Raw genomic sequence first — 26,627 nt, 5'->3', positions numbered from 1 at the left:
TCAGGTAGTTGGTAGCGGCCTATCCGAGGGTCGCCAGGGCTTGCAGGTATTTGGAAGCTCCTCGGAGGATTCAGTGGCTAGACTTTTAGAGGCCAGCAGCAGCTCCTCGGCCGTAACTAACGAATCATGATTTGGAAATCCGCGGCCAACGGAGTACTGGTGGGAAAGCGCCGTTTATCTCTGCAGCATGATGGTATTTCAAGTCAACTACATTTTCAGCCTCTTGCGTCCGTAAGAGAGAAAAACCAGTTTCCTAGATCTGAGCGTGGAAAGTGACGCTTTGCACGAAAGGTGAACAGGATTTTCAACGCTTCGAGGCCGCTATGCGGGTGAAAATCTCCCACTGTTGTGGATTTGCAATGGCTGAACTTACAACGGACTCCTACCAGCAGCCGCATTATTGTCTGAAGAAGACCACTGTGATCTGATGAGCCCAATGATACTGAGGGCGAAACAAGATGTTCTCGAGGCAGAGACACTCGAGTGAAAACGAATCTGTTGTACAGAGATGTGCAAGATGCGCCCGACCTCAAGCACTGACACAGAGGGAGCTGCAACTCGTTGACGCAGGTCTGTGATAGGGAAGGAGGACTCGAGCAACAACAACTCCAACATTACACATGTGCTACCTTCTCTCCGGCGGCCTCCTCTGTAGCTATTACTTATGATGAATACCTTAGTACTGACCCCTCGTTTTCAATGAACATCCTTCTTTCAGTCACAGCCCACGACGATTGTGTGCGCATCACCACTTCCATCATCGACGTTAATCGCGAAACAGACGACCTTCAAGCGCCAGCTGAAGTGCAATATCAAGATCAACCTCTGGCAATCAAATCCACAACTCTTGAGGGTTCGATCAAAGCTGCCTTCGAATTGCACACCGAAGGACGTCAAAGTCGGATAATCAGACTTGAGACAATGGAAGCTCCAGCGGAAGCTCTCTTGGTACTGCGATGCAGCAGCTTCATTCTCTGCTACGGTTGACTGACACTATCAAGACAGGTGAACCCTCTTCCGTCGAGCTTGAATCCAGACCACCAGCCAGATCCAAGTCCTACCAGCAGTGGCTACTGCCAATTGCAGTCCAAGTCGTCATTCAGCTCCTTTTCATCGTCACATTCTGCAGCCTTCTCGTCCCTTACATGAAATACGCTGGAGCAAAGAAAGCCGCCCGGCATGAGATCTGCAAGAAAGATGCACGAACTCTGTACGAGAAAAACCTCGCTCAGTGCGATGTCAAGACTGCTATAAGCCTGCGTGGCGGGGCTCTGGGATTGAATTGGTTGGAAGTGGGTATGGTGACTGCAACCGCGGTAGCGTGGTATTATGCGACGTGGATGGCCCAGGGGTGGTTGGCTGTGAGGATCCCATTTCTGAAGAAGGGTCAGGAGAAGTAGAGAGAACCATGGGCGTCCCAGGTGAGGTATCAATCGCTTTCAGGATGGTCGTGAGGATACTGATGAGTAGTGTCGAGAAATCTCTCACTGGAAGAAGCCTACCTAGGTAGTTATCCTAGGCTCCCAAACGGTTCCTCACCTACACAGTACGGGTTCAACTTGGAATCGTATCTCATCATTTCTTCCTAGTTATCCTTCACCCAGCGAACACCGCCAGGCACCGAGAATAAGGCCATGAATCCAAGGCTGTATTCCAGTCATCCTTTCATAGGAACACCATACTGCTTCAGCTACTGTCATGATCGAGGTCACCGAAATGCCACCAAGGCCTCCGGCCTGGCCAATGGAGGCACTAATTCTGCCTTTCTCAGAAAAAGGTCACACAGCCCGCCGATTAGACCGGCACAGTCCTTTGGCACACGTGTCCCGGCACACCACAAGGTTTCCTCTCTCCATGTCGACTTAGCACCCCAGACCTGCGATTTTTGATTGCTCGTAATTATCTCCTTGCCCATTCGTGAGGCACTGGCGTGGATGTAGGGGCGATTTCGTCTCCAAACCTTGATAGACAGGGCGCCGTGTAGGAGGTAAATTGTCTTCAGGCAATCGTGGCTCAGTGATTTGCCACCCCTATGCCTGTCTCTTGCTGAATGGTGCGCCACCATTTTCCGAGGTGTTCGTTGGCCAGTGGCTGGATCGCCGAATGCCAAGTATTTATGGCATCTCGTTGTCGTTCAACAGGCCGCTACCCTCGCACACTGTTCTCCTGTCCTTATTGAATTGGTGCTTCAAGTCGTTGTACAACTCAGTCTGGTCTTCATCACTCAGAAGCTGGTCGTCGAACAACACATACGCAGAATCTCCTCGCAACATCTTCGCACTTTCCCCATTCTCGCCAGACTCTTCGTTTTGTTGAATTGCCGAGAGCACCAGCTTTCTCGTCGGCCCCCTCGGACTCTGCAGACCTCGCGGTGTTCTGAGGAGGACCTCAGGATTGTCTCCGGACGAAGGGTTCAAAGGTGCCCACGACTGTCTTGTATCTAACGATGCGAGCGTAGTATCCAGACTCTGGATGTCGAGAACCATCCCCGGTGACCGCAGGTACAGTGCCTGGTCGTAATCCCACCTTCCCCACTGAAGCTCCCCGAGGAGCAAGGCCCGAGTGTTCCGAGCATCTCGAATCTGCACTGGGCGATACACGACATCGTGGAGCTCTTGCACGTCGCGCATGAAGCTCAGTGCGGAGGTGAACAGCGTCGACGAATCCGACTCCCACGTCGACGGGTAGAGGAGGACGATCGACGGCTCTTTTGGCAGTCGACTTGTTGATCGTTGTTGTTTGGCGAAGAGAAGTGCCGAACATAGATGCGATGGTTCCTCAAGGGCGAATATGTACGCCAGTCGCTGAGGTGGCAAGTCTTTCCTTGGGTTTTGCTCCTGTGTCGCCGCAACCACTGGTACTTGGATAGAGTCTGCCCATGGGCCTCGGCTCCCAACTACGGAATCCGCATCCCCTTCAGGCTGCTCTAACACAGCTCCGAAGGTGTCATTCTCGGGCTCTCGAAATTGAGGCGGTAAAGTTGGCACGGGTTGCGGCTCGGGCGGTCTTCGGATGGCTTCCTGAATCGACCGGACTGATTGTTGTTGTAGCACGTATCCGGATAGAAACAGGAGGAAGGTGAATAAGCAAACAACTCCTCCCGAGACTATGGCGGACACGGTCGATGAAGTCAGAAGGACCATGATGTTGAGAAGGCTCCCTGCTCCCCCGTTCTGCTGGCCAGCGACCAGGTCAGGTCTTTTGGGCTCTGCTCGTATGCAGCGACAGTTCCTGAACCCTTCCTGGAGTCGTTGTTTTCGGTCTTGGCTTTGGTTGTACAGGCAAAGTCACGTTGGGGTACTCTTCAAATACACCCAGTGATGCGGTCCGCATCTACAAGTTGCCGTCGCTTTGGCAGCTGAGTTTCGGTGTTGACAGCCTCGTCACCCGGGACAACCAGCCTTGCCATGACGTCGGGCCGCGGAATATCTTCGGCATCTTCGCCGACCTGCACGAGGCTGCGATAGAATTGATTCCAGCACAACTCATTCCCGATCAATAACTTACTCTGTCACAAAAGCTACTTCTCAGAATGTCACACCGCGCGGATGCCTCCAACACACTCGATAACCGCGGGTACAGCGGTCCCCTCATCCGGGGCCAAAATCCGGCGCTCCTACTTGAAACCGCCATGCGCGACCGCATAACAGACTCTCTGTACTGGAAAGAACAATGCTTCGGTCTCAACGCAGCTACGCTTTGCGATCGAGCGGTCGAACTCACATACATAGGCGGCACATACGGTGTGGCCATGAAACCTACTCCCTTCATCTGCCTGGCATTCAAACTACTCACGTTGGTTCCTGATCGGGAGATCGTTCTGGAGTATCTGAAGAACGGAGGCGAAGAGTGGAAATATCTACGGGCGCTGGCCGCTTTCTATGTGCGCCTCACGTTCAATCCGGCTGATGTGTACAAGACTCTGGAACCGTTCCTTGAGGACTCGAGGAAATTGAGACAGAGGAGAAAAGAGGAATATATCCTGATTCACATGGACGAGTTTGTGGATAATCTGCTCACCAAGGATAGAGTTTGCGGGACAACTTTGTGGAAACTACCAGCGAGGCAGGTTTTGGAAGACCTAGACCAGCTGGAAGAAAGAGTCAGTCCGCTGCAGGCTGAGTTGGATGCCATGGAGGAGGAAGAGAACGGCGATCCAGATGACTTGATGGAAGATGTGAGGCCGCATACATCTGCTAGCGAAAATGGGGAGAGCCCACGGTCGTTGAGGAGTAGCGAGAGTAGGAGCGAGAGCCGGAGCCGGAGCCGGAGCCGAAGTCGAAATCGAACACGGAGGCGAGGAAGCAGCAGATCATACAGTGATTGAGTGCAGCGGATGCACGAAGGGAAATATTGCTATCTCCAATAACTTTCACGAGGACGAAATGACCGAAGCTATGGCTCAAATCACCACATACTCCTCGTCGAGGGGAGATGGCTCCTCTGTCTGACGTGCTCCGGCTGCTGCAGACTCGACAACATCAGGGTTGCTGCCAGACTCCGGACTCGCAGATTGCACCTCGGCCGCATCGCCTGTGGTTTTCGACTCGGCTACATTGCCTTCCACATCAGCGACGCCGTGGCCTGCAGTCCCTTCCCCAAACGGCGCGATCATCGACGCCTGAGCCTTGATCAAGTCAAGCAACGACATGCTGTCGTCGTGCCGATCCCACGTTGGATGCTCGATGCGGAGAGGTTCTGGCAGTGGCATGTCCTGCGGAGTGGCTTGTTCCCGAGTTGCTATTTCTGCAAGATCTTGCTTGTTGGTATCCTTGTCATCGCTGTCGCCCGCGGCTGTGTTATCATGGTGTGCTGAAGGTTGATTCTCGCGGCTCTGGAAGTCTTCCATCGTCCGTCCAGTGTGGTGATCTTCCTCTCCACTTCCGACCAACTCGGTCAATTCAGGCTCCTGATCTGGCGAACCAGCATGTGGCTGCCCGGGACTGTTCAAGATCGCCAGGCTCGGAGCATCCGAGCCGACAGACCCATCGTCCTCATCATCTGCACTTCCCAATGAGTGTTCAGATGCATTGTCCGCATCTGCAGTAACGCCAGCTTGCTGGTCGGAAACAAACTCATGGTCTTCTCGGCTTACCAAGTCGCGGTCCCGCCAGAGTTCCTTCCTGACGACCCAACCCCATTCGGTCGCGTCACACGACGCATCCAACAACTGCGGCATGCTCGGTCCTCCAATATCGGTATTCACCACGTTCAGCAATGTGATGGAAAATCCCGGGACAGAACCCTCTTCGACATCCCCTTGACCATATCCTGGCTTCGCCATCGGAAGACCATACGCCCCATAAACCCTCACTGGCCAAATATTCCACACGTCGCGCAATTCTGTCGTCGCAATATCCACGACATAATTCAGCGTGTCTCGCTTTTCCGCGTCCTCACGCCCAGCATTGTCTCCATCCAGATTCACCAGCACCACCGGCTCATTGGAATTGACGTGCACGGCGCTATCTCGAGTGACGTCTCTGTCGAGTAATCCCTTAAGCAGAGTTTCCACCGTCAAGCGAGGGACATCCCACGGCTTCGTTGGGCCATTAGAAGCTGCGCCAGTGACGTGCTCGATCTCATCGCGCACCTGCGCAGAATGAACGGTCTTGACATTGCTTGTCACAAGCGCGCCGACTTTCGCGACATCCTCGTCGGAGTAGATGCTATGCGTGTCCCAGCGCCGTAGTGCGTCGATGATCTTGCAGACGAGAAGCATGCCCGGGCCGGTGGTGACCTCTTCGCATGGATAATTTGATGTCAGGGATCCCGGGTCTTCAGATCGGAAGTGCACAATGTCCGAGACTTTGATGCCATAATGCGCAGCGAGGTCGAGCAGGGAGATGGCATCCGAAGTCATATTGAGGATTCGATTCGATTATTGAAGGTTATGGTTGATTGTCGCACCGCCCGCTCGATGAAATAATTGACTCGATGAGGAGTTGACGGGTCGGATGGGTGACCACTGATGAATGATACTGTATGCCGACCCGTCAATCAAGCCTGAGGGAGATATGGATCCGGATGCAGATGCAGATTCGAAACAGTAGATATAAAGTCAGGATAGACAATGTGGTTCGTATCGTTCGACACAATCCGATACTCTACGTCCGGGAAGGGGGGGACTTGCGAGTATCGATTTCGTCGTTCAGCTTTCCTTGTGCTAGAGAGATCGCGCAAATCGGGCATGCATGTTCCAAGGGACGTGGATGGAGGTAGGTAGGTAGGTAGGCAGATACACAGAATATTTCGTCAAGTCAAGTCAGGGTCTGGATGCCCCTCGATTATCACATTTCCAACAAGTCCTCGTACTCGTACGAGGTACCACAATTATCACATGCCAATCTACATTCCGCATATCTGCATATCTGCAATCTACAAGCCGCGTGGGCACCTGATTACGTGCTGTCGAGTGCGACTGTCGAGTGACGTTGTCGTCCACATTGACGCCAAAGCTGCAGGTGGCGTTGGCGATGACGCAGATGCCGCCCGCCTCAAACATTGGTTGATTATCCGGACCTACAGTACTTCGCCGTATGTTGTACGGAGTAGGCAAGTGCTAGGTAGGTATATAGGTAGGTATGTAGGTAGGTATGTAGGTAGGTGCCTGTGGGTGCCTGTGGGATTCGAGTATATGCGCTCGGGCAGGTGAGGCCACCGAGACAGGACCCCGCGTTGTGTCGGTATGTCTGTTATTTATGTATGTATATATATTATATCCACACCGAACTGTGCTTCGTCCATTACCATCTTTGTTCGAAACGGAGCGAGGCCGCTTTGATCGCGCACGTGACGGAGCATTGAGGGCGCCCGCCGAGCACTGGGGAGCGTCGAGGGAGGCACGGCAGGGTACGGGGGAGCGACGGGAGAGCACGCCCGAGCACTGCGCGAGCCACAGGGAGCGCTGCCCTGATGCCAATCCGCAGGAGCCGGTTCGGGCTCAGGGTCACCTTTGGGCCTCGACTATAGTTGCCTAGCTGTCCCCCTCGCTCGTTTCGGCCAAGCCTGCTGCCTAGAAACTTCGATCCTTCCGTCTGCGTGATGCCGCGCCCAACTACAGTGTCCTAGAGGGGCCAGTTAGGCACCTAGGGTCGACTTCGAGTCCTTGAGGAGCATCTTTTGGCAACCAAGGGGTCAATTTAGGTTACCCAAGTGCTATAAGGAAGACTTAATAAGAATCGATAGATACTAAGTTACAGGTATTAAGTCTCCTTGACGTTAAATCTATACTAGACTCGAAGTAGAAGAGGAGTAAGAGTCTCTTCTACTTGAGTAGGTGGGATTATATACTCTTATTAGGGAAGTCCCTGGCTAAGGCTCTAAGCCTATTAGGCCTTTCTTGGGGACAAAGTCAAGGAGAACCACCATTTATCCTAGAGTCGACCTCAAACTCGACAAGTTGCATCATGTCGAGTGAGCTGCTACTTCTGACAAGGGATGTATGCCCGAGATGCCAATCCCTAGACCTCGTCTCGGTCATCAAGCGGCAAAAGGACAACTTCGCAAAACAAGATGTACTCTGGTCACCATTCCTTGGTCCTGAACCCGACGATAATGCTGCTATCATGCAGCGAGTTCTGTTCGACTTGGATGTTCCATTCTCAGCAGACTGTTGTTGTTGTGAGATTTTGCAACGAATCTCCGCAGCAACCTTTGCTTTCAGAGTGGACCCAGACGGAGACACTTCAATCAATGGTCCTTGGCAATTTGGGCTCGACGACGGCTGGTTCGAGTTCTCAAGAAACAGAAATTCCATTCAACATTACAGCGAAGTAGCTCCTTCCGAAGGCACAGCCTTCTCACGCATCATGGGTAGGGGTGCTCCACGAGGACCTTATCTTGGCGACAAATTCGGGCTACCAACCACTGTTCCGCCGCCGCTTGGCGCTCCATATGCTGGCTACATCGCTCGAATAGTCCCACCGAGACTAAAGACTACGGAATGCTCCGCGGGTGGCTAGAAACCTGCGAGCAAAATCATCCTGGGTGTATGCCTGAGAAATCGCTGGAGCTGAACACCATCAGACTCATCGACTTAAAATTACGAAAGCTGATTACCTTCCCAACTGATGTTCCGCAGGTAAACTTCGCGGCTCTCAGCTATGTCTGGGGTGACGTTCACAAGAAGTCGTTTCAAGTTGATCAACTGCTCCCGCAGCTCCCACAAACCTTAGAGGATGCTATGGTTGCAACTCAAGAGCTAGGTCTGCAATATCTGTGGGTCGACTACGTCTGTATCGATCAGCACGACAACTCATCAAAGCAAGAACAGATCGAAATCATGGGCAACATTTATGGCGGTGCATATGTGACACTGGTTGTTCCTCATGGCAAATCTGCTGCAGAGGGAATACCGCGTGTGGGGGAGTTTGCCGCAATTGTTCACCATGCACATGTCAGTATCGGCCGAGGCAATGAGATTGTCTCGCGTCTACCATCCTTAAGGACCGAGATGGGAAGCTCTCCCCATGCACAACGTGCTTGGACTTATCAGGAAATACTTCTTTCCCGGCGCAAACTAATTTTCACAAAACACCAAGTCCACTTAAGCTGCCGGAAGATGATGCAGTGCGAGTCTATATTCGAGAATGGCCGATTTGACGATGAAGAGGCTAGTGGAGGCTTCAGCATAGACAATGCAGCCACCAAAATATTGGATGGAACATCGGAAAACTCAGAATGGCGTGGCATATATGACAAAATGGTTGCTGAATATGTCGTTCGGAAGATGTCGTACGAGAGTGATGCCTTAAATGCCATCTCCGGTATCTTGTCACGTCTTCAGCGTACAATATACCTCAAAGGTTTCGCATACGGATTGCCCCGAGACGAATTTCGGAAAAGGCTCTGTTGGATCCAGCAAAGCGACAGGTTTGAATACGATGAACAATCTCTCAAGCGGCGTTCTGGCTTCCCGAGCTGGTCCTGGCTTGGGTGGGTGTGGGAGATGGAATCTTCACCTAGCTGGTGGTATGAGCATGATGACAAGACCGACTACTGTCCATACTGCTGTTTGATTCAGCCACCCCTGATCATGCGATTTGGACCGGATGATGAGGTCGACTGTGCGAATGACGGCATTTGTGAGACGACTAGAACTGTGTTCACGGGCGGGGAGGCAGTAAGAAGAATTCGATTTCTCCAGTATCTGTACCAAACAGGCAGGATGAAAGACAACACTAAAAAAAGCCAATTCGACGGTTTTACTGAAATATGTGAAACTATGGTCCACGTATTTGCCTTCCTCCGGTCTCTGCATCGGATCGACAGGATGCCTGGTGACAATACGCAAAGACAAGTCGATGGTTTGACCGAAATATCTGGAGTCATCGTCCAGATATCTGTTGTTTTGAGGCAGCTAGTAGGCAAGAGATACGACTTCACCGACGGATTCCAGGTGCTGCCTCACGTGTACGATAGGCTAGGTCTGAAGGACTGTGAAGCAAGAGCTCGAGCCCCTAGGCTCCGCGCATATTTCGACGGTCCCATCCGCGACCTGGTGTCTCAGGAAGACGTCTGCGTGGAGGTGGATTGCCTTTTAGTGGCATGGAGGGTAGGTGTTAAGGATCAAGCAGACGAGTGTCCGCTATTTGATGATTCTGATACTGACATGGCTGAAATTGCTGAGTGGTTAAGGAAAATGGACACGGCTGCGAAGGAGTCTTTTAGACGCGTGGAATTATCTTTGTTGCTCTTGAAGTGGCGAAATGGGGTGGCATATCGGGCTGGCTTCGTCACGCTTACGCTTGATGCGGATGGACTTTTCAGGAATCTGGAGCACTTGAATCCGGTCTTGACGCGTTTCGTTATAGGTTGATGCTTCGAAGAGGACGCGTCGTGGTGCTTGACAGGTATGATCAAGCGTCTGGCTATGAGCATCAACCTACACCTAGATCAGCCCAAGATTACATCAACGTACCTCGAGTCAGGCGTGCGGAGAGGCCTTTGGACGACAATCTTGTATTTAAATCTTCACCTATCGGTCCTCAGTGGCTTGCCTATTCTGGCGGAGCCTCTACGTACCTCCTCTGCACCGTCCGGCTGTTTGGGATTCGGTGATGGCCCACTGCGTCTCCCTGACGATTCGACACCGCAGACCACATCTCATGCATCTTATGGGAAGGAGGTATATCAGAGTCTCTTTTCGAGAGTCCTCCCATTGGCACACGAAGTTGCGCTGGCCGCGAGATCAATCGATCTTCCGTATGGAACGGCCGTCAGACTCGATGAGGACGTTAGGAAGGTTCTGAGAGAAGTTAGAGAGCTCTCGGCCGAGTCGGCCTCTCCAGCGAGAGCCTGCCATGATGACTACTTGGTCTTGCCGTGGGAAGCCACCACCTACCTTGACACTTTGTTCAGGCGCCTACTCCTTGAGCTACACCGACGATTTGCATACGAGCCACAGGCCGCAATCCACCATGCCGTTTCCCACTGGAGTACTCTTGACTGTGCTGCTGCGATGTTGGTTCTTCAGCGTAGCATCTGCGAAAAGTCCGAGTCGACGGCCGGCCAATGGCTGATTGGGATCTTCCGCTCCGACTTCTTTGTTGCTGGACTGACCGTTTCCGTGTATCTGATACAAAATAGCTCCCAGCTGGACTCACCCACCTTGCCAGGAGGCTACGCGCTGAAGACTTTGCTCGACACATTGAGGTCTTGTCGCGATATCTGGGCTCGCGGGAAGAATTTCTGGCCATGTGAGTTCCAGAAATTTCGGTTTTTCGATCAGGTCATAGCCAGCCTTGACCAATGCACTGTGGTAAGCCACGCATATCGCAACAGTCATTGAAAACGGTCCCGTCGTGGTGGCCGATACAATACCTATCAGCTGCACGCCTTATCTGCTGAACGATAAACGTTCTTGATACTATCAATGGACGCAGAAGAGCATCCAATTGATAACGGATCTCGGAAAAGAACGAAGGAAGGCGATACGTTACCAGCATGTGATCTCGGATCGCGATAATGATTAGAGTCGTACTTAATGTTACTCCGACAGACCGCAGGCTAGTCTGCATGGACGCAAAACACAGGCCACTTTGGTCTTGTTGGGGGTGTGATCGTTCTGTGTGGTAGACCCTCTCCTTCCCTTCTATTCCGCCTCTTCGCATTGTACTCTTCAACCTCCGATAACGTGAACTGTGGTCGGGCAGGAAGACAGACGGCCGAAATCAATCTTCCGTCCATGGGCCCACATGAAAAGGGCGGCACACACCTCCCGCGTACTGGGGCTGTAATGTTGGGTGTTTTGTGAGGCTTGGAGGGTGAGTTTCGGGGCTTCGAATGAACGGAGGGTTCACGGCGTTGCTGAGCTCCTCCTGGCACTCAGAGACAGCTGGACTGTTTCTTTGAGAGTCTCAGCGGACTCCAGCAACGGCCGAAGAAAGCTTTTAAAATTGCGAGTCACTCCTTCGACAAGCACTCTAGAATTAGCGACGCCTCACGTCACGGATCATAGTCGTGGACATGTCGATCCAGAACGTGAGCTGGCTCACCATAATCTGCTCACTTCAACACTGTGCAGTCCAAAAACGTGATCTGTAAAGAAGCTACTCAGGTGTACGTTGTCGTGCGCACAGGTTTGTTCTTGAAATGAGTAGTTCTCTCGTTCCAATTTCGCAACTGGCCAGCCGACTCGACTCGATTACCCCTCCTTCACACGACGGCTCAAAAGATCTTCACCGCTCCTCCCGCCTTAATTCCTCTTGTCTCCTGCACCTCTTAGACACAGCACTTCACCTGACCTCGACGGCAACACTTAAAGCCGACCTTCCGCATTGCTCAGCATGGAAGATGATGACGACCTTGTACAGATGGCAGAGGATGACTGGTGGATGAATGCTATCAAATCTGATCCATTCGATCTTGTTGGCATTGCCCTCGACAGCAGACTTGACGTGGGAACACTATGAGAAGCGTCTGAAGGATTTGTCGCGGACGCTCCATTTAGACAAGAGAAACATGTTCTACTACGAGCATGAATTAGTTGTTCTCAGTGCCTTACCTTAACCGTAACAATATCACATTAATTTTATTATTTTTCTTAATCTTTCGGAGAAAGCACGACGAGTCACTTTCATGAGAATGAAGTACTTCTGGCGGCAGTTCAGCGCGTCAACCTGGAATGCTGGCGCATAGATTGCGCATGGACCTGCTGTGGTTGTACTCAGACCAGATCCGATGTTGTGTGACTCAATTGGACGACATGGTCCTATTCGAAGGGGTCGATGGCGACGCCTGACTATACAGTTACGAAGGCCTGCGGTATTATTACGTGTGGGTCCGAACACCCATACGGCCTGTGACGCCTTGGCGTCGTCTTTACAGACCCTCGGGCAACCTTCCCATTCACAGTTGCCTGCAGTCAGCATCACGTGACCTGGGATCCAACTGCTCTCTATCTGTGTACTTGTCAGGCCCCCTTCCCGGCCCTCTTCTGCTTCGGTATGACGAAAAGCACTCGTCCCCGCTGGGGTGTCGCGGTGAGATCTTGGGCCGAGAGAGAGACTACATACATTCGACCAACGACAGGGTTGTCATTCGGCAGCTGAAGCATCTGTACCCCAGGAACCATGCGATACTGACCCGTCTCGGTTGGGCACCTTTAGTTACACCCTAACGAGTACCATCCGCCAACGACTTGGACCTCCCTTCCGCGCCGTCTTCCTCCTTCGCCATGTTGTACACGTGCTTCTCAAAAGCACCGATTAGCTGCTCGACAGCCGTGTCGGCCGGGGGAAGGACCTGCGTGCCCCAGAACCCGCATACACCAGCGCCACGATCGATGAACTGGTAAAATTATGTATCAGCCAACCTTTCCCAAGCTGTCTCGTCCGTATGTATTCTTACGTACCCAATAGAGATTGGCGGCACCGCTCCAGCTCAGGTGTCCCCTCATGCGAAAGGGATGAGCGTCCCCGACGACAAGCAGGCCACCGTATGCCGAGTCTAACTCCCTAGGGCCGGAAAAGTCGCCAACAGCCCAGCTTGGGTCCTCGAAAGCCGCACGGAGCCCGTCCCTAGCCGCCTGCGTTGGTAGCTGCGGCTCGAACATGAGGCTTGTCGTCTCTTTTCGCAGGAGCTTCTCGTCGTCGAGTAATATGGAGCGCAGCACCTTGAAATAGTCGGTCAAACTTCCGTACGCACCCTCACCACCGAAGCACTCCTTGAGCGGCGGCAAGAAGGGCAGGCCGGGTGGACCGGGTGCCAGCGCGCCGGTGGCAGCGTTGCGAGTTGCCATGTCGCTGACCTGGGTGGCGGGGAAACAGGGTCCGTCGCGCAGGAAGAAAGCAATCCGTGTGATGCCGAGGGGTTTGAAGATATTGCTATCCATGTATGCGCCGAGGCTCTGGCCCGTCAGCTTCTCGACAACCTTGCCGGCCCATGTGATGCCGCTGCCGTACGTCCACCCTGCTCCAGGCTCGTGCAGGAGCGGAAGGTCGAATAGATCGTCGACGATGCCAGCGGGATTTTCCCTTTTGGTGTACTCGACGTAGCGCTTCAGGCGGGTGTCCATGAAATGGTACCCCGCCCCGGAGCTATGCGTGAGGAGGTGGCGCATCGTGATGGGGCATCGCCGCTCCTCGAGCAGCGGCGACCCGTCGTCCTGCGAGAAGCCCGTCAAGATGCGCTGCCGAGCCAGTACGGGCACGTGCTGGGAGACGTCAGCGTCGAGGCTAAGGGCCCCGCGCTCGAAAAGTTGTAGGACGCACAGTGTGGTGAGCAATTTGGTCATGGAGGCGAGGGTAAAGACGGTATCGAGACGAAGCGGATCCTCGACGCCGACCCGTAGCGAGCGCCGGCCCACGACATTTGCGTAGTTGACATGTCCTGCCAGGTGGTCGCCGAGTCAGTAGTGAATGAAGGTCGGGCAAGGTAACGTAGGCGTGTCGCGTGGCTGCCTACCTGAGCTGCTGGCCGCGAGGAGGACAGCTCCAGGGATGACACCATCTTGCACGGCTTGAGCTAGCTTAACGTCTAGTGACATGGTTAACAGATAGATTTCCCAAATGTCCAAGCGATCTTATGGACGAGCTGAACTGTTTGCGAGACAATTGCTCTCTGTCCTGCTCATCGGACGGATGGACCGTGTTTGTAAGTCGATGCACGCTGACATGCCCAACGCCGAGCGAACTTCTGGATCTTGAGAGCCGAGCATGCTTACTTATCAGTGGTGGGAAGGCGGGGATGGGTAATAGTCAGTGCGACAAAGGAGTCTATACGGAGTATGTGTAGCCTTGTCACTGGAGCACATTTGTCAGCAAAGCCGTTTCAATGCTATAACTGTGGAGATGCTAACAACCAGTAATCAACAATCAATAGGACACAACACCATTGGCCGCTTTGCTCACCCTCTTGATGCCCCTGGACAAATAACTACAAGGGTTGCTTGGCTGTGTATGCCCTCACTCTGTATATTTCTACGTCTCGGTTGTCGGCCACTGACTATACCACCTTGCTTTGGGACCGGTAGATGCGTTGGGTTCATGCCCGACCTCCTGCAGCTCAGCGCATGTCTGCCCAAATTGCTCGTCGCGGCCTACATTGGCAGAAGGTGGGTGAAGGACAATTTCGAGACCTGGCATCTGGGTACACGGTACGCGAGAAACTTGGACAGGCGTACTGCCATGTGCATGGTGACTTGGACACCTCGCGTCCGGATGTGGCGCATCACGGTCCGGGCGCGCACCACGAGGTCGGTCTCGAGGCGGTCATGTCTCGACTTGCCGCAGGTTCTAAACACCAAGAAGCGGCAAGCGTCGATCAATCCGTCGACTGGTGGGCGATCTCGTGGGGACTTTCGTATTCGGGTGGAGGTCCAATCGCGCGCCCAGAAGCCAAGAGACGTGTAACGAATTTTAAGCCTGATCCATTGAGAGTATACAATCTCAAGAGAGTCCAACCTAAGGACGTTGCCTCTGAGAAAACTTGACGAGCTGTGTTCGTTTCTGAAAGGCCTTTGGTCGAGCATCGGTGACTTTAAGCACCACCTTTGATTCGCTTGCACGCCTCTCTCTCTCCGAGAGCGGTTTGGTACGTTTGCCAGAGGGCTTTCGAGTTTCCAGCAGCCCACTGGCTTAGCCACTTCGTTGTCGGACCCCCTACAATCGCGATGGCTGCCCACCGCAATCTCCTGGTGGAACTTGCACAATCCATTAGCGATCAAGCCAGAGTGATTGCAGATCTGCTGAATGAGCAACAGCTTCCACAACCCTCATTCACCCTTGATGCCCCGTTGAAGTTTCCCGAGGGACAAGACCAAAGGAAGCTGCAAGATGCGCGGATGAGTCTGCTTACCTCCACTATAGCCCTTGAACAGCTTGTTACAGGACCCCAAGACTTTATCATGTGGCAGTCTTTGACGGTATGGTGTGCCCGATCGTCTCGAATATTGCAACATGTCTCATCTTATGCAGGTCATGCATGATCAATTTGTTCTGCACGCGCTGGAGCGATTCGGTGTCTTCGACGCTGTGCCCACCGACGGCGATATCTCCTACCCCGATCTGGCGGCGAGGACTCCTCTCACGGAGAAACAAGTGCGACGAGTCATTCGACATGCAATGACGAAGAACCTCTTCACTGAGCCTCGACCCGACCATGTCGCTCATAACGCCTTTTCGATTGCTCCGATCAAAAACCCGTTGTTGAAACCTTGGATTGGACATAACCTAGGGGAGATGCTGGTGGCGTCTAGCCGTCTCGGGGACGCCATTGCCAAATACGGCGACACCGACGATGTCACCAGAACCGGCTTGTCCTTGGGATTCGGCCTAGGAGGAAAGAGTATGTGGGAATGGTTCGCCATGGATGATGATGACGGTCGGCAAGAAAAAGGTTGGCGAACTCGTCGCTTTGCCCAAGCAATGGAAATCCGTGGTGGGCTTGACATGGCCCATATACATAATGGATTTGATTGGAAGAGTCTTGGAGAGTCGACTATCGTAGATGTCAGTGGCAGTTCCAATCAGGTGCTTGTGTGAGCGTGTTATTGACCTGAAAATCCAGCTAGGGGGATCCTCAGGCCATGTGTCAATGTCGCTGGCACACAAATTTCCCTCCCTGAAATTCATCGTCGCCGATTTTCCCGAGTTGCGTACGCCCTTCGATGAAGGCTTACCGACCGAGCTTAAGCCACGAGTCGTCTTTGAGCCGACCGACTTACTTTCGCCTCAGCCGGGGCGGACAGCGGATATATTCTTCCTCCGACACATCCTGCATGACTGGCCCGACACGGCGGCGATCAAGATACTGCGGAACATCATCAACACTCAAGATGGTTTGATCAGGGACGGTACCCGCATAATCATCGCAGATTCGGTTATACCTCCGGCCGGAACGCTTCCACAACCACTTGAGCGCCTGATCACCGCGTTAGATCTCCACATGTGGTGTTCCTCGAACGCCGGCGAGCGGACGCAGGAAGATTGGATCAGGCTCTTCATGGCAGCAGATCAGAGATTGGAAGTCAAAGCTTTTGTCCGGCCTGAAGGAAGCGCAGACACATTCATAGAGCTTGTCTTCAGAAACTCGAAGGCTTAATGTTACCTGAATTTACAACCCCGTCAACATCTGCGCGGTACTGTTCTGGTGTTTGAGGGAACGAATCGAATGGCACATTTGATCACTAGGTTCGGTACCTACCCTTCCTGGCGTGAGGCAGTGCTCCCTGTGCTCTGCCGTGGCTCTCGCGACGCTCTCCTGAGCTCGGTCGATCCTCCTTCGATACTTTGTCACGTGCCAGATTAAAGCGGCCTCGCTCCCTTTCCTGAACGAAAATGGTAATGGACGACAGCACAGTTCGGGCTATATATAATGTATATATAACATCCCCGAATCGTCGTCCTTCGCGCCTATTCAGCGCTTTACTCTCCCACCCACCACTCTCTAGTCGACTCGCTCCCCCGTCCGCTTTTCCACTCCTCACGGCTCGAGCCCGCTCCTATCGTGCCACCTCCCACTCGGGCCGGAAATAGTAACAAAGGGATCCACTTGACTCTTCAGAATTGACAGGCGTCCCTGGATGCACTACCAGTAGTCCCCGACTATGGCGCTAGAAGGCACTGTCAACCCTTCCCTGCCGGATTTGAACTGCGTCTCATCTCCCTCTTGTCATGAACGGATAAACAGGAGACCTCTGCAAACCGCTAGACGGTGCCCGGGGCTATGATTGCGAGTTTCATGTGAGAATAGCGCGTTCTCTATGCTTCGAGTCCGAGTCTCGGCAGATAGCTCGCAGGACTGATAGTAGGACTATTTATGTAAAAGCTAAGTTTTGAGAATCCAGACTAATGGAGGCGAATCGAAAGACGGTTGCAGGAACTTGCAAAAGGCGGCAGGTCATGAAGGAGTTGGAATGAATCTGGCATGTCAGGCGGGAGGGAGACTTTGTCTTTTCACTTGAGTCCAGAGAGGGGACATTTTTCCCAAGGAAGCAAGGAAGGAAGAAAAAACGGCTCACATCATTTTCACCTAGGGGCGTCAAGCCTATATACCCTATACTGTGGTGGGCAGTCCCGGTTCCTGCCCTGGCCATGTAAGGCCACGCGAGATAGGCACGGGCAACACAGTTCATAGTCCATAGCTGAGAGCCTAGCTCTTAAGAGACAGACAAAACAAGAGAAGGGATTGATGAGATACTGCGGTGCCCTACCACATATACCTCTTGAGGTAACAAAAAAAGCACCATCAACTCCTCAAGAGCAAGAACCTCGATTTAGCTCCTCATTACTGAAAGCCTCCATGCCACGTCGATCTCGCGCAAAAACAAATTTTCCTCTTCACGAGCCATTCTGCAATATCAAGTAATTATTCGCATGCCGTTTTTTGAATACATTATGTATCTTCCTCTGATTTCCCCCGGCTCGACTGCCCGAGCCCTGCTTCTATTCGCGCCAAGAGGACGCATTCCCACATTCTTTGCATGTCGGGCCAGTAACAAACGAGCTATTATTGAGCTGCAGGTATCGTGTTGAGCACAAAACTTCGCATGGTGGCGGCGCTCCGGCTCTATCATGATTGATTGCGACAGAAAGAGGACGCCGTGAATCGAAGCAGGCCTCACCTCGCCCCCAAGGGGGGTTCCCACCTACCCTTACCCTTATCATCTTCAACTATATGTTATCCACGGCCCTCCTCTCCCCTCCGTTGATGCAGACTACGTCATATACGCGGGTCTCACCGTCGGGCATATTGAATCCATCAGGAAAGAGCCACGAGAAAGAAGTCTTTCCTCGTTATCATATTAATTCCACCACGGCTGTATTGTACTTCCAACTTGTCAAAAGATTGTGTGGCGTCTCACAGGCCTTCGTCATCACTACTATCATCGTATACAACTGCGTCTCCAGAGGCTGTCTCCGAGGACTCTCCTTCTTGGAGGATCCGAGCTCGCCGCCTCGTCTGGCGTCCACTTTCTCGTCCTTTAGCGGAACCCGTCGTGGCTTGGGTGTGCTGCTCCGGCTGACCAGAAGCTTGACTGCCGGGTAGAAACAACAATGGAGGGTGAGTGTTGGACGCCACATGGACGGTCGTCGTCATCTTGTTCACAGAGTCCAACAACGGGGTCGAATCCACATAATTGTTGACCGCAACCACGCGGACACACGCTTTCAAGAAACAGAGAAAGACACAGAGCTTTGAAAGGTCGACGCTCGGGTACGTGTTCTGGGTTGAAAAGATGCCAGTGTAATCGAACTGATAAATCTTGCCTCCTATCGTCACGCTATCGGCTTGCGTCTCGATAGAGATCATGTCCCCAGGTGATGGACCTCGTAGCAAGTCGGAAATTTGCCCAAAGAAAATCCTATCCGTAATAGTGAGAACACTGACGACAAGTTGAATGCGTTTCAAGTCATCAGGCGCGGGCGCGCGAGATAGTTCATTCTCAAGAAGTGTATTCGCTTCTGCGCAAAGCTGCGCCCGTTGACGGCTGAAGCCGCGCACGTCCCCATGTTCTCCAAGTGTTGTTAACGTCAATGCCAAGGACTCCAAAGGATCGCCGAGGTGGTCGACGTTGTTTGGATCCTTGAGAGCTTCGCTGAACTTGGAGCCACGAAAGAAAGAAGACAGGTTTCGTCCTGCGGGAAGGAGGAATCCCCCAGCACTCAACGTGAGCTTGAGTATTCCTAGAGCCAGGTGCTGTCGGTCCGCCTCTTTGACAGCCACTCGGGATGTGTTGGTCCTCACGCCAGGCGGGAACTCGAGGTAATAGATGTCCCTCTCTCTGGCACCCATGGAGGTGGCCCATTCTGTATGCCTTTCCAGCAGACTCTCCCTCCTTGTAAAGGCAACCGTGTCCTTTCTGGGACGGTCCTTCTTGTCAGTGGGTTGTGCGGTGACGACCGTGTGCTCTCTGGGACGGTTCTCCTTGTCATGAGGGCGTGCGGTGACGAGCGTGTCCTTTCTGGGACGGTCCTGCCTGTCAGTAGGTCGTGTGGAGACGACCGGTGCCCTGTTGGACATGTCCAGGTCATAAACGCGACGCCCGTCTCCCATTGGCAAACATCCAATGGAAAGCCAAAACAGCTCCGATAGTGGAGTCGGATCCACGAGATGTTCCAATCTCGGCCGATCCGGGTGTTGGGCAAAGTAAATCTCGTCGAATCTCGTCTCGGTCAAGTCGAGGCTCTGACGCCACCACGCCACCCCAGTCGTTCCGTATAGCTTGTTGGCGGTACCAGAGTTGAGGTAGGCATCCTCGTCATCGAGATTTCCCTCCTCCGTAAACAACCTTGCGGTCGTTCTTACGGAACGGCTTTCTCCCCGATCTGGACGATGACCATATCGACCCCGAAGTCCAATCCCCAGGATAAAGAATCGATGAACAGGGAACCAGGCCTCTCCGTGCCGAATGAGCAGTGGGTCTCCTTTCTTGGAGCCGGATGAATAGAACTCGGCGAGCTTTGCGAGATTGACCCATCCAGTCGAAGATGATGAGACAACGTCTTCCGCCCTGTTCCGCTGTTCCAATGTCACGATCCTCGACAAGCTAACCCCCCCCTCTCCCGGCAACAAGCTTAGAAGGGGAGCGTGTACGGATCGAAAGCGGATTTGTCGGGTCATGTTCCACCTGTTCTTGATGTATCCGGTGCCGGCATCATCGACTTTGCCCAGGGCCTGAGAGCGCTCCGAACGTGCGGCTCGCAGAAGGAGGAACGGCGTGATCACACCGACGATGGCGACCAAGCCTATCACAACTCCAAGCCATGTGCCGATAACCCCCAAAAGGTCCAGCGTATCCGCCATGAGAAAGAAGGCGAAGAAGAGGCTCTTTTGCAGAGAACGAACCGTCTGAAGGTCGGACACGAAAACAAGTGGTGTCCAACTTCTCTCCTTGTGATCTAATACTGAACACAATCCACCCTTGCTGATAAGGCCATATGTAATTCACAGATTTTGCGAACGGCAGCATCTCCTGTGGCAATCCGGGTCAGGTGGGCTGCCTGAGGAAGAGGGGGTTGTGCATTGTGACCTGTCAACCTTTCTTCTTCTGACGCTTGCTGCCGGGGTTTCGCCTCAAGAAACAGCGAATTCGCTCTTTTCCTTGTTCTCCGCCAAGCTTATGCATGCAAGTCGATCAAAAAGGGCGGCCAGCGTGGCAGTCCCCCAAAGGCGGCCTGTGATGAGTGCTGTCGAAACCGAAGCTAAGACTGGCCACAACGGCCCAAGACTCGTTTGGACACTCGCGACAATTGCAAGTGCAGCACCTCCAATAGGCCTCGGCGCCAGCGATTGTGTAGGGTTCAAGTCTGGCCTAGACCACGCCACTCTTGCCGAAAATAACATCTGTCCCATTTCTTGTCCTTCCCTTGACTGATCACTTCTGTCCCATGATGGCTGATGCACAGCTACATCAGATTTAGCTGTACCAAGTTTGACGATTTCCTTGCGAGGACTTGTACCGGGGAGCTCCTCACTCGGGCGCATTTTGATTAACTCGTGCGGCATTTCTGTGATCAGACGTACCCAGATGTAGCCTTTAGCTTTCTGTACCTGCATGTGCCAAGGTTCTTCACTGCGCACATCGCCTTGTAGTCTGCCGGATAACCCTCTAACTGGTGTTTGGCACCGAGGAGGAAGTAAGAGGGCTGACTGTTACTGCGCAGAGAATTCGATTGATTTCAAAGATGCTCCTCCAACTCGTCCACAATTCTAGGACAAACGCCAGAAGATGCCTCTTTCACCTCGAAAAATAATCCAGGCTAGACGGGATATTAGAGAGATGCACCGCGGTGAGACCTCTTAAGCCCCTGGCCCGGCGGCGGTCGGTCGAAGTGTGGATGCTCGAGGGCGTGCTGGCCGGTAAAGCTGTGTGTATAACGCACAATTTGAAGACCTCGAGGGGAGCAAAAGGACGGCGAGGATCGAGGATTAGGAGGGTGATTCTTAAAGCAGCGAGTGAGAGCATCAGGGAGCGGGATATAATCCGACCGAGAAAGGACGTAGGTGATAACGCCGTGCCACACGACGGGTGCATCGAGGTGAAGGAAGGCGAGAAAGAAAGACAGGTCGATGAGGAAAATCGAGTGTATGACGAGGGGTTCCAAAGGCAACAAGGCGACAATGCCGAAACCGGCAAGACGGCCTAAAGAGCAGGCGGATTTCCAATAACACCTTCCACTGTATCCCATCTACAGTCAACTCTGACGACAGTAGGTCTTACACACCAAACCAATTCTTCCTTCCTTCCATCGCCCTTCACGACTATTTCTCGCACCCGCCATAGCATTGCAAAGACGTTATAAGAGTGTGCCTATACCATAACGCCATTGGAACGAAATATCTACAATTTTACCCCGTGAAAGGCGCCAAAAGAGGGTACCAGACCAGCCAGAACCACCATCGCAAGTTCGGTCGTGTTGTAGTGGGTACAACGTATATTCATGTACAGGGAAACAATGCTGGAGGTTATGGGATGCTATTTTGTATGGTATTACAATATTGTGCTGGTGTTGATGAAGTTGTGATTGGGCAAGGCTGCCGTTTCCCGTACTCGTACATGTACAGAGAAGCAATCTGGCGCTCTGATTGGTGGAGCTTTAGCGCAAGGCTGCGCATCTTTCCATCTGTTTTGCCTTTTGCTTTCGATCGTTCATAGACAGGACAACAAAAACAACTCAGCTGGCAGGTATCGCACCGTTCCTTTGAGATGTACCTTAGTGTAGTGTACTGGCGGAAGATGGTCGTCATGACCACCTGAGTCCAAGAAGGAAGGTGTGGCGATGCACGTAATCTCTTCTACAAAGACAGCCTTGCGCAGCCTTACCAAAGCCGCGGCGAACTGCGCTCAGACAAATTCAACAGTGTTCAAGATGGCAATGGCACGAGGCTGCAGCACAGCCTTGCGGAAAAGAGCATGCGATCACGCAAGCATATAACGCATCATGTAAGGCGGACATTCAGATAGAGACAACAGAACAGTTTTCCCCTTCTTGAGTGAGGCGTCTTGCGTGCGCGTTTATCTTGTGTGTTTAGGAAGCTCTAGCCAAGTGTGCTGAGCATATTCATTAATCACAGTCATCTTTACCTTCCGTATCGGGACGCGCCCATGTGTGGTGTCCTTGTTCTTCACGACCATCGACAGCGGCTCTTCGCCGTTGCACCCAGCGCCCTCCGAGACAGCTACGCATCGCCGTAGTAAAACTCAGCCTACAGTATCTCAAACCGTACAATATACCTGGGGAACCTCCTATACATACTCCGCATATACTGAACATACATACAACCATACATCTACATGTCCGCACATCCATACATCCGCACATGTATACGGGATAAAACACTCTAGCCATGATCTTACTACGACCTGTTTGTTTATTCTACGGCCACATTACATTCCTACGATGTCGGGGTCAAGTTCTTCCTTGCTTTAGCTTATTTGCTCTGGCCGGTTCATCGCATTATGTCACTCCGTACTGTACCGCGCTGTGTTTCTCATCCAGCGAGGATGCGAGATTCGGTGATATCAGCATCGCAGATTCTGCTGCAGGCGGGCCAGGAAGACAAAGCTTTAGTGAACCTGTCTGTGACTTGGAATGTGAATGTCAATCTGACTCTAGTATTGTGAGATACTGATGCTATGCAATGTATGCGTCTGATAAAGCCACCCCTCCTTCCTTCCAGCCCCTACGACGAACGACCCCGCGTGAAGTTTCCACCTCTGGTTCACTCCGCACAAGCGTTACTTACTCTGGCGGCGCAAACCCCTGCTGTCTCACCCATTTCTCCTTCCAGCCCGGGAACCAAGGGCTCTCGTCCAAAGTGTGGCATGGCCAATCCTTCTCGACGATGCCCTTTGCGACCTGCTCGCGCTGATACTCCTCCAAGACCGGGATGACGACGTGCTCCACGTGCCAGGTATTCTTGTACTTCATGAGATTCTCTTTGCCTTCTTTGAGGACTTTCAGCACCAGACTCGGGAGGTACGGCTCGTCGCGAAACTCGGTAACGGGCGTGAACAGCGCTTTGAAATTGAACACGATGCCGCCCGAGAGGGGGAGGCGGCGCAGCGTTTGCCAGTCCACGCGCAGGTGGATGCGCGAGATGTCGAGGTCGGGCGATTGGAAGTCGCGCAATTTCTCGTGCGGGTCGCCGGGAGGCATGTACAGAGGTTGGTCGACCTCGAGGCCCCAGGAGCCGCGCTGGATGGGTTTCGAGGCGGGCATCTTGGTAAAGAAGCTGTACAAAGCAAAGTTAGCATTCCTCTTCCTGTCAATGTCGTGCTGTGACGAAGCATTCGCATACCGGTCCATGCTGAACTGCATCTTCTCCTTATAGTCTGGGATCGGGGCATGGATCTCATGCAATTGCAACCCGATCTTGCTGCCGACGTTCCAGCCCAGAGCCGAGCAGATCATCCCCGCGCGGAAATGGTAGTACCCGGTTTCCGGATTCCGCAGCGTGATTGCAAAATCTTCTGGAACATTGTCCAACAGGACGAGTAACGGATGCTTGGCCGAGACGTCCTGCGTCGTGCCGAGGATCTTGTTCTCAAACGTCTTCTTGTCCGCGTGGAGCTTAAAGTACTGAGGGTAGCGGGCGCAAAGGAACTGTAGAGCCATCTCCATCAATTCTTTACAGGCCAGCTCAGAGCCGGGAAGCCATTGAAGAACAGCTTCGCCGTGTTGGGCGTACAGCTTCTTGCGTTGATTGATCCGGGAGACATAGGTGTTTTCCAACTCGAGCCACCAGTCAGGCTCGAGCTTGGTCAGTGCTGTCCAGGTGGGTCAGTCGAAGCAGAATACAGGACTCGTCACTGGCACTCACACATGGTCTGATGGTAGGCCCAGCGAAATGGCCGGTATGGCCGCGGCAAAGCCTTGGTGATGTCATGTTGAGGATAGGCTTGTGGAAGTGGGATACCACTCAGGGCAGAGTAGTTGGGGAAGTCTCCTAAAGCGCGGATCTCCTTAACTTTGTAGCCGGTATAGATGTACTTGTCCGGGTCAGCCTTGCGGAAGTCGTCTTCAAATCCGAGGATGGACTTGGTCCACTTCTCTTCATCGAAGGTGGAAGTCTCCAGAACCTTGCGGCGCTCTTCCGGTAACTCGGCAGCTGCTTCTGGGAGGTTCTCTCTGGTCAGAGGCGGGAAAGCGCTCACATATTCGGACGACTTGGGTTGTGAGTTGGCGGGGACCTTTTCCGGAGAGAGTGACCGAGGAGGAGTATCCGCACTTGATGATCGGCGCCCTCGGAGGATCAATCTGCTGAAGACGACTTCCTTCTGACGTTGACTGAGACTCAGATATGTGATGATGGTGACACATACAGCGAGCCCTGCATACAGCAGGGTCCGCTCATCCACGAACGAAGCCATCTCTGAGAACTCAGGGTGGAAACGTGTTGTTGCGTCGGGATCTTGCGAGTTTATGTACGGCGAGGCGACGGACGAGCTCAGCACGGTCTCTTACAGACGATGCAGAAAGACCTTCAGTGTCCCAGCGAGAAGTTGTGACACCTGTTTCTGTGCAGTGATTGTCGCAACTGTCAAAAGCCGCTGACGTATGTCAGCAGGAGAACATGAAGCCAAGGACAGCCGTCGACAGTCAGTGTAAGGCACAGCAAAGCGGCTGATGTGTATAAATATGATTGCGGAGCTCGAAGATCTCCCGAACAGGACAAAATGCCAGCAGGAACCGGGACAATCGGTCAAGTCACGCCACCTAACCGCCAGAAAATTTCGGGGATAGTGGTACGACAGGATCTGATTGTTTAACAAGGTCGCAGAAGAGCGGGCGAGATTGATAAAAGAATAGAATTCCGGCTGCGGTGCACAGGGAGTCGCGGGGACATGATGATGGTAGTTCGAGGGAGAAGTGAGCTCAAAAGGGTGTAGACCAAGCAGGGTCCATCTTCAGAAGGGATCGTGAACCACGCAGCTCATTGGACGGTCGGAGAAGGAAAAGCTCCTCGGTAGACACCGTCGAGAAAAGCTCGTCCGTCTGGCCATTCAACCGAGACAGTACAGCTGGCCTTGTACAGACCGAGACTGTTGTCGAGCGGCGATCGCAGCGGTTCGTGACAGGGCCATCGGGCAAGCTGCTTGATTCCATGCAGCATGCCAGATGCATGCAGCAGGATCAGCCGGCAAATCGGCCAGTGGGGAGAGTATCCAATGTGCCTGACGGGAGCTCGATCGGGCTCATGTGCAGATAATCACAGAGGGAGAGCACGTCGTCGTCGAAATGCGAAGTGCTGCGGTTGGCTGCACGGACAGCCTTGCCCGAATAGGTTTAGCCCTCGGCCGATACCAAGATAACGAATCAAATCGCGGGGCTGCTCGTGATTGGCCAGCGTCGACCCCACGACTCCGGGATTTCGCCATCTTGGATTGTTCCTCTTTCGGGCAAATCTATCCCGGGTTTGGGCTTTCTGACCTTCAGGGACCTGAGTGGCAGCACTCCAGGTCAAGCGAGCCTGTGAGCATGGACAGCCTCCAGGTGCAACATGTTTTGAGTGCGCACGAGACACACACCTTCTCCAGGCCGGTGTACTCGTGCTTTATGTGCAACGATCGTTCCGTCTCTGTGGCCTGGTCGAGTTCTCGAAGCAACGGGCATGCCATGAATTGTAACATCCTGTGCTACCACCAGCGATGCTTGCTATCCAATTACTGGGGCGCAACACACGTGGCTACCACTCCCCGGGTACGTGCCGATTTGTTTCTGGCCTGCTGATCGTGGCACGTTGGCTCTGAAAGGGCTGCGTGGGATACTGCTTGAGAAACGGACTGATTGTCTGAGCGACAGGAGGACTCGCTGCATTTGATCCAAAGCGATTCCCAGTAGCTCTCGTGGCGACGGGAATGGCTCTATGGCTTTCTAAGCGCGTTTGTCGAGGTCATTCGGTATGGGATCTCGGGTCAAATAGCTCCCATGCAGCCTTGCAGGGCGAAGCTTGTTCTTCCAAACCAGAAGTCGATAACATCCGCCACATTTCAATCTCCGATCATAGCTCTCTGACGCTGACAACAATGCTTCAGCATTAGTGGACTCAGGCCATACCGTGATGTGACCTGGGGCTAAGGTGCAATGTCGCAGTAGCCGAGAGTCGTAAATCCAGGATCCCTTTCGTCTCGAAGTGTGACAATTAGCAACACGCCATCATTACGCCCGAGGCTATCC

The 26,627-nt window shown here is 53.0% G+C and overlaps 9 protein-coding genes across 9 annotated transcripts; 4 read left to right on the top strand and 5 right to left on the bottom strand.

Annotated features, from left to right (window-relative positions):
- Nucleotides 1-956: 956 nt before the first annotated feature.
- Nucleotides 957-1,400, top strand: G647_07327 (uncharacterized protein; the record flags this gene model as incomplete). The annotated part of the gene is made up of 1 exon (XM_008731643.1): nucleotides 957-1,400. The coding sequence occupies one exon, from the start codon at nucleotides 957-959 to the stop codon at nucleotides 1,398-1,400; it is 444 nt and encodes a 147-aa protein (XP_008729865.1).
- A 714-nt stretch (nucleotides 1,401-2,114) lies between these two features.
- G647_07326 (uncharacterized protein) lies at nucleotides 2,115-3,143 on the bottom strand (the record flags this gene model as incomplete). Its single annotated transcript, XM_008731642.1, has 1 exon — nucleotides 2,115-3,143. The coding sequence occupies one exon, from the start codon at nucleotides 3,141-3,143 to the stop codon at nucleotides 2,115-2,117; it is 1,029 nt and encodes a 342-aa protein (XP_008729864.1).
- Nucleotides 3,144-3,532: 389 nt separating this feature from the next.
- G647_07325 (uncharacterized protein) lies at nucleotides 3,533-4,236 on the top strand (the record flags this gene model as incomplete). Its single annotated transcript, XM_008731641.1, has 2 exons — nucleotides 3,533-4,177; nucleotides 4,201-4,236. The coding sequence occupies 2 exons, from the start codon at nucleotides 3,533-3,535 to the stop codon at nucleotides 4,234-4,236; spliced, it is 681 nt and encodes a 226-aa protein (XP_008729863.1).
- Nucleotides 4,237-4,402: 166 nt separating this feature from the next.
- On the bottom strand, nucleotides 4,403-5,863 carry G647_07324 (uncharacterized protein; the record flags this gene model as incomplete). Its single annotated transcript, XM_008731640.1, has 1 exon — nucleotides 4,403-5,863. The coding sequence occupies one exon, from the start codon at nucleotides 5,861-5,863 to the stop codon at nucleotides 4,403-4,405; it is 1,461 nt and encodes a 486-aa protein (XP_008729862.1).
- Nucleotides 5,864-7,945: 2,082 nt separating this feature from the next.
- On the top strand, nucleotides 7,946-9,820 carry G647_07323 (uncharacterized protein; the record flags this gene model as incomplete). The annotated part of the gene is made up of 1 exon (XM_008731639.1): nucleotides 7,946-9,820. One exon carries the CDS (start codon nucleotides 7,946-7,948, stop codon nucleotides 9,818-9,820), a length of 1,875 nt encoding a protein of 624 aa, XP_008729861.1.
- Nucleotides 9,821-12,618: 2,798 nt separating this feature from the next.
- Nucleotides 12,619-13,990, bottom strand: G647_07322 (uncharacterized protein; the record flags this gene model as incomplete). Its single annotated transcript, XM_008731638.1, has 3 exons — nucleotides 12,619-12,792; nucleotides 12,857-13,833; nucleotides 13,909-13,990. 3 exons carry the CDS (start codon nucleotides 13,988-13,990, stop codon nucleotides 12,619-12,621), a joined length of 1,233 nt encoding a protein of 410 aa, XP_008729860.1.
- Nucleotides 13,991-15,115: 1,125 nt separating this feature from the next.
- G647_07321 (uncharacterized protein) lies at nucleotides 15,116-16,545 on the top strand (the record flags this gene model as incomplete). Its single annotated transcript, XM_008731637.1, has 3 exons — nucleotides 15,116-15,367; nucleotides 15,420-15,953; nucleotides 16,012-16,545. The coding sequence occupies 3 exons, from the start codon at nucleotides 15,116-15,118 to the stop codon at nucleotides 16,543-16,545; spliced, it is 1,320 nt and encodes a 439-aa protein (XP_008729859.1).
- Nucleotides 16,546-18,303: 1,758 nt separating this feature from the next.
- Nucleotides 18,304-20,250, bottom strand: G647_07320 (uncharacterized protein; the record flags this gene model as incomplete). The annotated part of the gene is made up of 1 exon (XM_008731636.1): nucleotides 18,304-20,250. The coding sequence occupies one exon, from the start codon at nucleotides 20,248-20,250 to the stop codon at nucleotides 18,304-18,306; it is 1,947 nt and encodes a 648-aa protein (XP_008729858.1).
- A 2,939-nt stretch (nucleotides 20,251-23,189) lies between these two features.
- G647_07319 (uncharacterized protein) lies at nucleotides 23,190-24,820 on the bottom strand (the record flags this gene model as incomplete). Its single annotated transcript, XM_008731635.1, has 2 exons — nucleotides 23,190-24,217; nucleotides 24,271-24,820. 2 exons carry the CDS (start codon nucleotides 24,818-24,820, stop codon nucleotides 23,190-23,192), a joined length of 1,578 nt encoding a protein of 525 aa, XP_008729857.1.
- Between the last annotated feature and the right edge of the window lie 1,807 nt (nucleotides 24,821-26,627).

The sequence above is a fragment of the Cladophialophora carrionii genome (assembly GCF_000365165.1).
Source record: "Cladophialophora carrionii CBS 160.54 unplaced genomic scaffold supercont1.6, whole genome shotgun sequence".
NCBI classification, from domain to species: Eukaryota; Fungi; Ascomycota; class Eurotiomycetes; order Chaetothyriales; family Herpotrichiellaceae; genus Cladophialophora; species Cladophialophora carrionii.
Note: the sequence above shows the minus strand (reverse complement) of the source record. Positions and strands in the feature narration are given on the sequence as shown.